The 12,188-nt window shown below is 52.0% G+C and overlaps 1 protein-coding gene and 2 long non-coding RNA genes across 3 annotated transcripts; all 3 read left to right on the forward strand.

Moving 5' to 3' along the window:
- Window positions 1-6,776: 6,776 nt before the first annotated feature.
- Window positions 6,777-8,017, forward strand: LOC306816083. Its single transcript, XR_013777569.1, has 3 exons — window positions 6,777-7,091; window positions 7,368-7,432; window positions 7,535-8,017. It is a non-coding gene; the product is annotated as an uncharacterized lncRNA (long non-coding RNA).
- A 43-nt stretch (window positions 8,018-8,060) lies between these two features.
- LOC306816082 lies at window positions 8,061-8,873 on the forward strand. The gene is made up of 3 exons (XR_013777568.1): window positions 8,061-8,170; window positions 8,428-8,575; window positions 8,795-8,873. It is a non-coding gene; the product is annotated as an uncharacterized lncRNA (long non-coding RNA).
- Window positions 8,874-8,881: 8 nt separating this feature from the next.
- Window positions 8,882-11,976, forward strand: LOC306816084 (uncharacterized protein; the record flags this gene model as incomplete). Its single annotated transcript, XM_079332574.1, has 10 exons — window positions 8,882-8,982; window positions 9,065-9,205; window positions 9,475-9,589; window positions 9,766-9,903; window positions 10,191-10,376; window positions 10,506-10,661; window positions 10,817-11,100; window positions 11,171-11,325; window positions 11,544-11,600; window positions 11,891-11,976. Exons 2-10 carry the CDS (start codon window positions 9,132-9,134, stop codon window positions 11,974-11,976), a joined length of 1,251 nt encoding a protein of 416 aa, XP_079188700.1. The 5' UTR covers window positions 8,882-8,982; window positions 9,065-9,131.
- Between the last annotated feature and the right edge of the window lie 212 nt (window positions 11,977-12,188).

Below are 12,188 nucleotides of genomic sequence, written 5' to 3' on the forward strand. Positions count from 1 at the left end.
TGGAGAAAATCTCTTTCATCCACAGATCTTTTATTCATGACACTGCTGAATATTTGGTTTAAAAAAAAGAGAGAAGAATTCTCCTCAGGTTAAGTTGCCCCTCTTCACATTTTTCCAGTGCACTCTAGGCCCAGTGTGAATTCAGCTCTTTCCAGAGCAGCACAGCTGTCAGGGCTGTGGAAGAAGGTGTCCTGTCATCAAACAGGTTAATGAAATTTTGTTTCTTGCCTGGACTGCACAGAAAATCATCTAGATAATTTTAGCCTTGCCTGGGTTTATTTTCAGAATATAACGGCTGTGAGACACTGCATGGGATGGTATCAGCTGTTCCCATCTGTGAGGAGCTTCTGTTGAGCACTTTCAGATCCTGGATCGTTTAGGAATCTCAGGAAAGAAAGGCAGGCAGGCCTTCACCTCTCATTAGTGCTTCAGCATGGCAGAGAGAAGGAAGGGGATGCCAAAGACTGAACTCCCTTCAGGCAGTGGTAGAGAGGCTTTAATTGTTGTTTGGTTAGAGCACTGAATACCCATTTCAACATGGGTGTGAACTCTTTGAGACAAGGTTAACTCCAACAAGGACAGGAATTGGTGATTTCTGGGCAGGTACACCTTAGCAAGTAGAAAGTCTTTAAAAAGAAGAAGATTTGTACTGGTGCTTGCTATTCCAACAGTACCACAGGCCTGTGAGTCACAAACCACCAGTACAAAACACCCCAGAAGCAACTCTGGCAAAGTGCAACCTGCGCCCTTTGGGGTCATTTCCAGCCTGTTTGGCTCCAAGGCTGCTGCTGTGGTCTTATTAACTTAGTAGTAGGAAAATATTCTTCATAGAGCTAGGGTATTTTTTGAGGCCCTGGACAGAGCCAAGAGCACCCAACAGGGCAGTGATGTCCAGAGAAGGGTGGGCCAAAACTAATCTACCTTATACTCCTAGGCAATTCTCACCTAAGTGGCACAAGAAATTTTGATCTTTATGAAGACTTTATGAAGACTGAAAGAGAGAATTTGCCATGTGCTGGTTTCGCACATTTCTCATCTGGTGGGGAGGGAAGAAGCCACTCACAGAAATAATTTTTTTCTGGGAGGAGCTGCTGAGACCTTACTCTGTGTCTGACAAAACCCAATCCATGATTGGTTTTGGGAACTGATAATCTATTCACCAATGAGAGAGCTGAACACACCTTTGTGAACACACAATCTAAAACTAACAAGCTCCAGGAAGCCCTCTTTCCCTTCCAGCCTGAGCGCAGGGAACCAGCTGCAAGCCAGTCGCTGCTGAGCCGAGCCCTGCTGAGCCAGGCCCTGCTGAGCCGGGCTCTGCCTCTGCTGCGGCGCTGGCTGGGCTGGGTTCCCCCACAGCGGGGCCAGGCGGGTCCACAGAGTGGCTGGAATGCTGCCACTGCTGAGTTTTCCAGCAGCCACCAGGCAGGGGAGAGCAGGCCATTGGCCGCTGAGATCCTGGCTGCTTCCCCCTGTCCCCAGCACAGCCCGGCCAGCCCGCAGCTCGGCCGGAATGCTGCCACTGCTGAGTCTCACCAGAAAATGGGCCCCGGGACAAGCTATGGGCCAGACCAGGTCCCCTCTGCTGTGGCCTGCACAGCCCAGTGGGGCTGCCTGGTGGCTCCCAGGCAAGCAGAGGGAAGACCATCAGCCTGTGGCTGGAACTGAGTGCAGCAAAAGCCAGAAAACAGTCATGCAGCCGGAGCAGCCAACACTGTTTCTTGCTGGGCCCCTGCTGTCCTGGCACGGCCCCCAGCATGACCTGAAATACTCCACCCCAACTGCTCCAGCCACTGCCTGGGCAAGGTATTAACTTCAGTGTGCAGATGAGACCTGTGGACCTTCCATCCTTTCTTGAGTGAAAGAAAGAGACAGAGTGATAGACATGCAGAGAAACAATATGGAGACATTGAGGTAAGACAAGAAGGGTCAGGTCCCAGATGGGATAAGGAATATGAGGAGATGCCTTAAACTGAAATTCTCTTGTAAGCTATGATGTATTGAACATCCCTATAAGTCAAACAAGAAGCATGGAGAAGGGGGGAGGGGTTTGAAGGGTGGTGAAGGGTTCACATTGTAGTCATAAGCAAAAGCATTCATGCCAAACAAGTAGATGTTGAAGTACCTGTGATCCCAGGAGAAGTTTGAACAGAGAGAGAGAGAAGAGTGATGAAGAGCCTTTGCCCCCAGGGAAACAGAAGACCTGTGTTCCCAGAGATGGTCTCAGAGACAGACTGAAGAGAGCCTTTGCTTCTGATCTCCTCATCCTTAAAAATGTACTGGCCATTGGCCAAAGAGTGAGGCCTCCAAAACAAGTGTGGGGAAAGCTGTAAGTCGAGTGGAGAGACTTTTATGCAGTGATAAGATTTCTGTTTTCCTGGGTGGCTCATTCACTGTGACATTCAAGCCACAAGAGAACTGTTTTCTTGTGAAGTCTCCATAGACTGAAGAGAGTCTCCTCTTTCTACATAAATTGAAGAAAGACTATTTTAGAGATAGTAAACTGACTGATTTGTTTCTGTACGTTGTCAGTATGAGAGAAAAAAGGGTGTAGGGGGGAGGAGAAGTATTATGAAGGTTTTATTCAGATTCCTAATAAAGTTTTCCTTTATACCCTTCAAAGTTTGAATCTGCCTTGCCTTCCCTCCTTACCTATCTCAGAACAAGAAATGAGTAAATAATCCTAGTAAGTGAACTGGCAATTTGGCCAGCACTAAACCCACAACATGAATTGGTGCCCTGGCTGGGAATTGAAAAATTGGTGAACCAAAACCTCTGTATGAAATTGGTGTTTTCACTCAGTTTCGAACAAAAAACGTCACAGGACAAAGCAGGATTTTGTCTGCTGAAAGATGTAGGGAAACTAAAAGAACATCTGCAGCCAGTAGAGGTTTGGTGCTAAACTCAGATTTCTTTGTGTCAGTGACAGCTCTTTTAATATAAGAGCAGCCAAGATGAAAAAGGTGTCAGGGACCAGATCAAGAAATGCAGTGATAATGAGAAAATAGATTAACAGAAAATTACTGAAACATGCAAAGCTCGGACAGATTCATCTGCTGTGTCTGGATCCCTGTATAGAAGCACTGTTGAATTGTTTTAACCCCTAATGGGGCAAGTCCAGTAATAAAAAGATCTTGAGAATCATATCTACTGCTTTTGTGGGAAGGTAAAAATCCATAAATGAGGAAGAAAGAAAAATGATGCTAATTTGCTGGTGTAGAAGTGTTTTCTGACAGAGAGGGACACTTTGCTATGGAGATGTCTTGGCCAGCACTGTTTCTCTGAGCGTATTTCTGATCACTCCACTACTCTCCAGTGTCTAGGAAAGGAAAACCTGGAAGCCATACAACCCTCACATCCTGTCTGAGACTGCACCAACCTCAGCAGATGATAACCCCATCCTTGATCTCTCTGCTCTTTCTCTGAAATGCAAATATCTCACTTTTCTCTGGAGACATTACATAAATGACCAGAAATCTGTTTTCAAAACAGGAAATGGGGCAAAAGAGAAAAATTATTTAGACAGGTTTGAGTGGGAATGAAAACAAAGGCTCTTGGCTGTAGTTTTCTGCAGCAAACTCCAGCAGGCATTCGATTGCTGCAGTTCCCTTCCTACTCACACACCCAGAGGGGGATGTGGACACCCTCCCAGAGAAGTGTTCTTGCACTTATTGAAGGATTAAGTAGAAACACGAATGTAAGAGAGAGAGGATGTCTGTTTACATCAGAGAGAAATGCTGAACACTTGACCAGAAACAAAGCTGCCTGGAGAGGCGGCCGTTTCTACCCACCCAGGGCAGCAGCTGGGAAGGAGGTGCCATCAGGAAACAAAACTATCCTGCCATGGCCTCAGCTGAGGCAAATGACTGTCAAACTCAGGTTATTTAAGTGCCGGCTTCTTCATTTGCAAAAACTGAATCTGCCTTTCCAGCTACTCTTAGGGCTGGTAGCATACTTCCTAATACTTCCTAATGCCCATTCTGTGCCATTGCACCCTAAATATCTAATTCTGCAAGTGTTTAGGAATGTAAAAGTGATTAAGAAGATGAATGGAGCAGCACACTCCCTGTGACTAATTCCCATTTAAATATGCAATATTGTGGCTAATAAGAATGCTGAGAAACTAGATGTAATTCTCTGATGAATGCACTGTTTTCCTGTAAATACAGATATTTCAGGGAGGGTGACTGCTAATCTGGGATAAGGGACTTGTGACTAAAGTTCCATTATTGCAGCATTTGACAAAGAAGAACAGAAGATCATATGCACTCAGAAGTGGAAAAACAACTGAATGAATATGTCAGAAGCATTACTTAGTGAGCAACTGGAGTGATTGGCATTGAATAGGAGACTCTGTCATGTTGAATTACAAAATGACTTTTAAAAACAACTTCAACAAAACCAGAAAAAGGTCTCTATTTAGGATAGAGTTTTTCTTTAATGTGACTGTTTGTAATGGATATTGGATTCAAAACCCAGTTTAACTGAAAATATAAAAAGTAAAATGCTCATCTGCAGTGTTCAGTTTATTGCAGTATGATTCCATTTGGAAATCCCGAGAAGCTGTACAGAACATCTGTTGTCAGACAGGACTGTCAGGCAGTTCTGTCAGGGTTTTGAAGAACAGACAAAATGATTAGATTGTGGCCAGAATCCATGCAAAGCCAAAATAAACCTTTGTTCCTTTGAGGGCAGAATAGTTGTTCTGGTTTTAATTTTTTTCTACAAACAGAATCTGATGGCAGTCCAATGGTGAGCTGCCTGTCAGCAGAGAAAAGAGACTTTCACTGAGTGTTTTCACAGGATAAACCTTTCAGAAGATTTATTTTTTTCTGTGAATGGCGTAATGGGAGAACCGAGATAGAACAATGCTGATGGTATTGCCTGCGGCAAGACCAGAGTATCACAAATCCCTGTACGAAATTCAAATCACAAAGCAATGGTCCAGCATTTGTCGGAAGCACCTCAATGAGCCTGCAATGGCTTTTGCATGCAAGAGTTGGAAATGAAGACATGTCTTTGGTGGATTTTACAGGTTGTTAGCAAAATGTGCAACTAAATATTAGTTTATGTGTAATTGTGTGCTACTATGTGCTTCTTTTATGGCATTGGGCTGTCAGATTTAGTTAGCAGAAATTCAACTCTAAGAGGTCGGTGTGTACAATTACTTGTGCCAGCCTGGACTTCTTTATTTTAATAATCTGTTCCAAAAAATAGCAATAATGGAGCAGTCTCCCTCTGAAGAATCAATGCATATGATGGCCAGAGATAATCTTAGTATTATTTGTCAGAGGAATATAAAGAAGTTTCACTATATACTAAAACAATGTTTTAATTTTTTAAATACTTGAAGGTAGAGATGCCCAGTTACCCATGGTGGCAAGCAGGCAGTGGGATGTGCACAGGGCAAGTATTTATCAAAGCATTAGATTACATTTTTAAATAACCTGATGTAGTAAAAAGTATTTCAGTCCCCAATACTTCAGGTCTGATACAACAGAGACAGCTGCAAGCAATATTCTGTATTTCAGAAAATGTTTATTGCCTATGCAGAAATATTGCAAGGACAAGACTCTCAGCATGTGCTCAGCCCTCAGAGGAGTACAACCCGCTTACACCTCCTGGAATTCTTCGTGATGGAAGTCAGCAGGACTCACCACAGAACAGTTCTTCTGGTGTGTGAGGCTTGCAATGTGCAAGATATAGGCAAAATGTTTGTTCTATGTGGACAATACCAAATGAGAGACAATAGAACATCCACAGGACTCGTAAGGAAGAAATAATATATAAGCATATTTAAATTTAATATAAATAATAACCAGTTCTATTAAGTTAAAAATAAATTATAAAAAGTGGTTCACACAACGTTCCTAATTCTATGAACTTATTCTTGCTGAATTGATTCTGTGAAAATAATACTGTATCTACTGTAAATAAGTGTGCTTACAAATCCATACATACAAGGTGCAAAGTTTTAATAGGAGCTGTTTAAGGAATGCAGTAATTTCAGGGGCCATGCCCAAAGTGACATGAGGAAACACACTTGGGGGAAGATGAGCTCGAGCTGGAGTGCTTGTGCTGAAAGGACCAGAAGCAATTCAGCCTTGACAGAATTTCTTAAGTGTGTTGTTGGCGTTTCCCAGGAAATCTGTACATTTGGGGAAATGCCTTTGGATAAGAGAGGCTTCCCCAGGAGTCCCCAGTGAGCGAGTTAGGTGCAACTGTCTCCCTTTGGGTCCCTGTGGTCCTTTCAGTGCTTGAGGCCCGCTGCACTTGGCAGAGGGGCAGGAGAAGGGACAAGGCTGAGAAAAGCAGCTTTGGCATCTGCCTGGGCCTGCGCAGAGCAGCCCAAGCACCTGCAGCAGAGTGTGTTACTGGCCTTTCAGCAGCGGTCTGAGCTGCATCATCTCTGTCCACCTGAGAGCCCCAAAGCTCTCTTTTGAATTCAAAGGCCTGTATGCACACCCTAATGACATCTTCCCTCTCTGGTATGTTTTAACTCTTGGCATCTTGCTTGCTGGGAGCTGCAAGTGCAAAGACAGCAGCACCGAGCTGGGCTATGGGCTCCCAGCACCGTCCAGAGTCCATCCCTCCAGACTTTGCTGATCTTGGTGTGTCCTGGGCTGTCTTAGGCACTCGGGGCAATGGATTCCTTCTAACATGGAACACGTAGGGTGGGGTGGAACTCAGGGCACGTGACAGCGTGTCCAATGGCCCTTTGTGACATGGGCCCTTACTAACACAGGTGCTGGCAGTGACGCGGCCACGCCACAGTGCTCGGTGCATGTGATGGGACAGGACGTGTCAGAGCTGTGCTGTGAGGAGCCCCACGCAGCCAGCTCGTTCCTTGCTGACCCAGAGCTTTTCCGAGGCACTGCTCCTGCGGCTGGCCTTGCGGCCAGACTGCAGACCTTCCTGACTTGCAGGTTTTCTGGAGCATCTGTCCTGAAGGTGCCCTTGAGGGCAGAGTAGGATGGCAGGCAGAGTGCTCAAACTGTTAAGAGTGTTTAGGGGGGGAAAAAAGAAAGGCCCTGCAGCTGCCCCCACAAAGCAGACTGAAGAGTCAGAGCAGTTCCAGCCACTGCAGGATGGTAAGTGGCAGAGCTGGGCCTGGAAGGGCTCCTACCTGTGGCCAGCTTGCCCCTATCCCAGGCCATGCCATGCCATGCCATGCCATGCCATGCCCTCCGCTGTGGACATGCCCATGGACAGCACCAAACAGTGGCTGGGCTCACCTCCCCCGTGGTGGCCGTGCTCCATCCCTTGGCCATCCTGGGGCTGTCCCTGCCTGGGGAGCGCAGGGCTGGCCTGTGTGCTCCGGCCTCTCCCACAGCCCCTCAGCTCTGGCTGCGCTCCCTCTTTGATAGATGCGGCCGTGGAGCGGACACAAGAGCAGGACCCTGCCCGTGGCCGCTTCCGCAGAGCAGCACAGGTACCTGCAGCCAATCCCACCTGCTGTCACTGCTCAGCCGAGCATGACACACTGAACTCTCCATGGAATGTCCCTCTCTTCCTGCCCTCCATTCTGCTGCAGATATTGCTGAGGTTCCTGTGCATCCGGCGTAGAAAGACCACCACCAAAGCAACTGAGGGCACAGCTGAGGCTGACTCCAGGCTGAGCGAGAAGCAAGCAAAGCCTGATGTTAGCACAGCATCCACAGAGTGCACAGAAATCTCTCACAGGGCAATGGTTCACAGGGCACTGACTGAGGATGTGGCCGTCACAAACACTGACACCAAAATAGCACAGGGCATCTCAAAGACTAACACCACGCCCACTCTGGTTCTTGCCCCCACACTGGATCTTGTCAAACAGAAGGATTTTTATTGTCAGCAGCAGGTAAGCCCTGAGGCCGGGCCTGGAGGCCTTCCAGGATGGTGTGGCCCCTCAAACCACAGCCATTGGGACACCTTGGCCTCTGAGGCCAGAACAGTGTGGTGGGAAGGGAATCAGTTCTTGGGCGACACTGGGGAAGTTGCTCCCTTGGACGGCACTTCAAGTCTCCCCATGCCTCCTCCAGGTGCCAATCATGGTGAGGGACATTTACCAGAGCCTTGTGTCCCGTGGGACTGTGGATGCCGGGCTGCGCATCCACATTCGCGGGCTGGCTATAGAACACCCTACTCTTGTGGCGCTGACCCTGCTGTACTGTGCCCCATCGTGTGACAGGTATGGGGCATAACTGCCTTGAGAGCTCAGAGCTCACCAGCCTTTAGAGCCCATGGCCCTGCAGAGCCTGTCCAGTGGGCTCTGCCAGACAGGCAGAGATCTCCAGGACTCACAGGTCCCTCTGCTTCCTGAGCCTGCTGCCATGCTCCCTCCCTGCCCCTCGGGGCACCAGGGCTCTGTCACCCAGCCTCATGCAGCTGCACAGGCCATGGTACTGGGGGCTGAGATCTCTCTGACATGCAGCTCTGGTCCCACAGAGCTGCTGCAATGATGTGGAGAACTATAGGATCATGGGAACCAGCGGCTAAGAAAGTCTTTCCAACGCTGCTCTATGTGATGCAGGACTGGCCACTGCACAGCAGATCCACTTCCAGTGGGGACAATAAGGCTGTCTTGGCCCTGGCTGTGAGTTTCTGAAACTCGCCTTTGCTTGCCCCCAGGTCGCCTCTCCAGAAGCTCTCCATGCCCTCCCCATCCTGCATCTCCCTTCTTAAGGCACGGGGCTGAAACCTGGCCTAGGGGAAGGCTCGGGGGCAGCAGGCCGGGTGCTCCGGGTGCTGCCAGGCCCTGCCACATGGACACCCTGGCACTGAACGCTGTCTTAAGGTGCTCTGTCTTTTGCAGACAACTGTGGTGCTCTGGGTGATTGCCAAGGTGCCCGAGTGCCAGCACACAATAACCTTTCATTCCGCCCACCTGCTGGTAGCTCTGCTCTTCCAAGTTTTCGTCACCACAGAGCAGATACCGGAGGACGCTGAAAACTTCTGGAGAGCGTGCCGGGAGGAACACAGCCTTCCCACTAAGCCCAACAGGTCCCGCTTGTCCTGTCCTTCCCACGCCCCTGTGCCCAGAGCCAGTGCTCCCAGCGTGACCCGGGCTTTGCTCTGCACACAGATTTGCGGTGCAGATCATCAAGGCTCTGCTCTGCCGCCAGCGGTGTGGCGATGAGGTGTTGCTGGCTATGGAGCGCAAGCGTGTCTGGGACACCCTGCTGTGTGCCAACACCCACCACTATGCAGTGGGTCTGCTGGCCAGGTGAGACTGTTTCTCCCTGCTGCCCCTGGCATTTGTGCCCACAGAGCCCCACACAGTCCCTGTGGTTGTGGCCACGTGGGCCTTGTCACTGAGGGACAGCAGGGCAGACTGGAAAAAGCTGCGAGAGGAGGGTGCCCAGGAGCAGCTGCCTCCAAAAGCGTCCACGTCCCCTGGCAGGGTGCTGGGCAAAGATCACAGCTCTGTGAGGGAGTCCTGGCACAGCTCTGCCCGCCTGGCTCAGGGCCTTGGTGCCTTTTTCCCCCTGCCAGGGAGTTGCGCCGTGGCCTGACCCGCCTATGCACCCCGATGACCATCTGCCTGCTCAAGGTGCTCATCAGGGAGCAGCCCCGCTGGGATCTGCCTGCCCTGGCTCTCCTTGTGGAGGTGAGCCTGAAGGCCAGCGCTGCCTGCCTGAGCCGCCTCCCAGCACTCTGGCCTCTCAGGGCTGCGGCCGCCTGACACGGTGCTGCACCTGGTGCTGCCGCCTGGGCCTGGCCCTGGCCCTGGGCTGTGGCAGGCTCCTGCCAGCTGCTCCCCTGTCACTGCCCTTTGCCTTTCAGTTCCTGGATGTGCTGGACTTGAACGTGTGTGCTCGCAGGATGCTGACGATCATGTCAAAGCACCTGCAGAGCGAGTGCACGGAGAGGCGTCGCCTGGCGCTCAAAGGCTTCGTGGCGCTCAGCAAGTCTCCCTTGATGGTGAGAAGGGGGCAGTGGCTGAGGCCGCGCTGGCAGCGTGGGGCCGGGGAACAGAGCCCCTTGGGCTTGGCTGGGCTTTGGGAGCTGAGGCAGCTGTTCCCAGCCCTCCGGCCTCCTGGTTCAGCTGCCCCAGTGCTTCGGGATGTGCCTTTGGCTCCTGGGCCCTGCAGCAGCAGCAGCAGCAGCAGCAGCAGCAGCAGCAGCAGCAGCAGCAGGCTGCAGTGCCAGGGCGGTCTCAGCGCTGAAGCCCTTCATGGATTCAGAGCACAGCCTTGTCTTCCACACAGGCCGAAAGCCTCTGCGAACTGTCTCCAACGTTCCTGGAGCTCCTGAGCCATGCAGACGGAGAGGTGGTCAGGATGACCCTCTCTGTGCTCATGAATGTGCTCCAGGACAAAGACATCCTGGTGTCCACGAGATGCAGCACCACTGCCCCGATGCTGGCTGAGATGCTTGTGCCACTCTTCGACAGCGTAAGGCTCTGTGCCCCTAGCCACAGGCTTTGGATGCTGCCCAGAAACTTTGTGCCCTGTGGATTTTGGGCCTTTGCTCAGGGGAGCTGGGAAAAGTTGATCTTGAAATCTCTTGTCATTTGCCACCAGGACAACAGGCATGTGCAGCTGCTTTCCATTCAGCTGTTTCAAAAGGTGATGGAGCTCAGAGTGAAAAAGGGAAAAAAGCTCCTGAAGACCATGGTGAAGCAGAGCCTGTTGTCCCTTTTACCCTACCGGCATGATGAAAACCAGGATGTGGCAGAGGTGAGGTCTTGTGGGCTGCTCATGTCCCCCAGGGAGCAGCTTGGCTGCCTAATGCCCTTGCACCTGGCAGGCTCCAGCCTCGCCCTTGGCAGAGGGATGAACATCCTGCATTGCCCTGGGCTGTCGTGCCACCTCTGGCTCTTTGCTTCTCTCAGGCCTCTTATAAAACACTGCTTTGTGCAACTCGGTTCCTTAAGAGGAGGGATCTGGAGCAGATGCTGACAAGGGAGCAGGCGCTGCAGTTCAACGATGGCCTGGTAAGGGCAGCCTGGAAGGCCCAGCCGCAGCCTGGAGCAGCAGCCTGCCCCCGGTGCTCAGTGTGTGGCGCTGGCAGCTGTGCCCCCGCTCAGTGCCACAGCCAAGGGCACCGGCCTGAGCCCCACACGCTGCTCCCTGGCATGGGATGTGCAGGCTCCTGCCCGGATCCTCTGGCCCCGAGGTGGTGCCAGTAGAGCCCCAGCCCAGGGGCAAAGCCAGTGCCAACTCTTCCCTCTGTGCTCTCTCTGCAGCCGCGAGGGGACGAGAGCCAAGCACCCGAGCAGCCGCACCAGGCAGAGCCCGCCGCAGTCCCAGCGAGGGGCGGCCAGGAGGTTCATTGGTGAGCCACGAGCCCGGGGTCCCTTCCCTGCCATGCCGGCCTCGTCGCGGCTCGGCCCCAGCCCAGGTGCTGCCCCCGCAGCGGGAGCCGGGCCTGGGCTGGTGGAGCCCCGGCTGCCCTCAGGGCTGCTGCCGTTCTCTCCAGCCGAGCCTCGGGCGGCAGATGCGGCAGGGCCCGGGCTGAGCGCTGCTGGGGGAGGAGGGCGTGCGGCCTCAGGGCTGGCTGCGCCCGGGGCGGGGGGGCAGCTGTGCTGCTTGGGGCCACGACAGGCTCTGTGTTCCCAGGAATCTTCAGGCTCCAGGCGACGGGGCAGCAGCAAGAGCTCCAGCCCGTCCGTGAGGGTGAGTGAGGGCACTGCGGGGTCAGCAGGGTGTGGCGGGGGAGCTGCAATCCCTGTGCGGCTGCTGAGGGCTCTGCTCCCTGTGCACATGACGGGTGGCGTGGGCAGAGCACACGGAGGTTTCAAGGAGCCGTGGGGGATCTGTGGCCAGCACCTTGCGGCTGATCCCATTTTCTCCTGCTCCTTCCAGACCATGGCAAGAACTGGCTGCCATGGTCCTGGCAGGAGGTTCTTCTCGGGCCCTTGTGCGGATCCCGGCTCTGACCATGGCTCTGTTCCTCTCTCTTGCAGCCCTTCAAGTGCCTGGGAAAGAAGAGGTGTCTCCTCCTCTCAAGGCTGCTGGAGCTCCAGACTCAGCTGATGCTGCTCCCAGTTGAGCCTGTGAGGAGCTCCACAAGCTCCTCCTGCCTCTCTCCCTTGTGACAGTTCCCCCCATTCAGCCCATCCTCTTCTTTCCCTTCCAGCTCATGCCTTTGCTTCGCTTTGCTTTAATAAAGTTTGTCTTGTTCACTTTCCCCACGTCTCTGTGGAGCTATGGTGAAGAAACTGAAGCCCTGGGACACAATAGCCCTTGCTGTTGCTTTCTTTC

Source organism: Erithacus rubecula (genome assembly GCF_903797595.1).
Source record: "Erithacus rubecula genome assembly, contig: scaffold_358_arrow_ctg1, whole genome shotgun sequence".
Taxonomy (NCBI): domain Eukaryota; kingdom Metazoa; phylum Chordata; class Aves; order Passeriformes; family Muscicapidae; genus Erithacus; species Erithacus rubecula.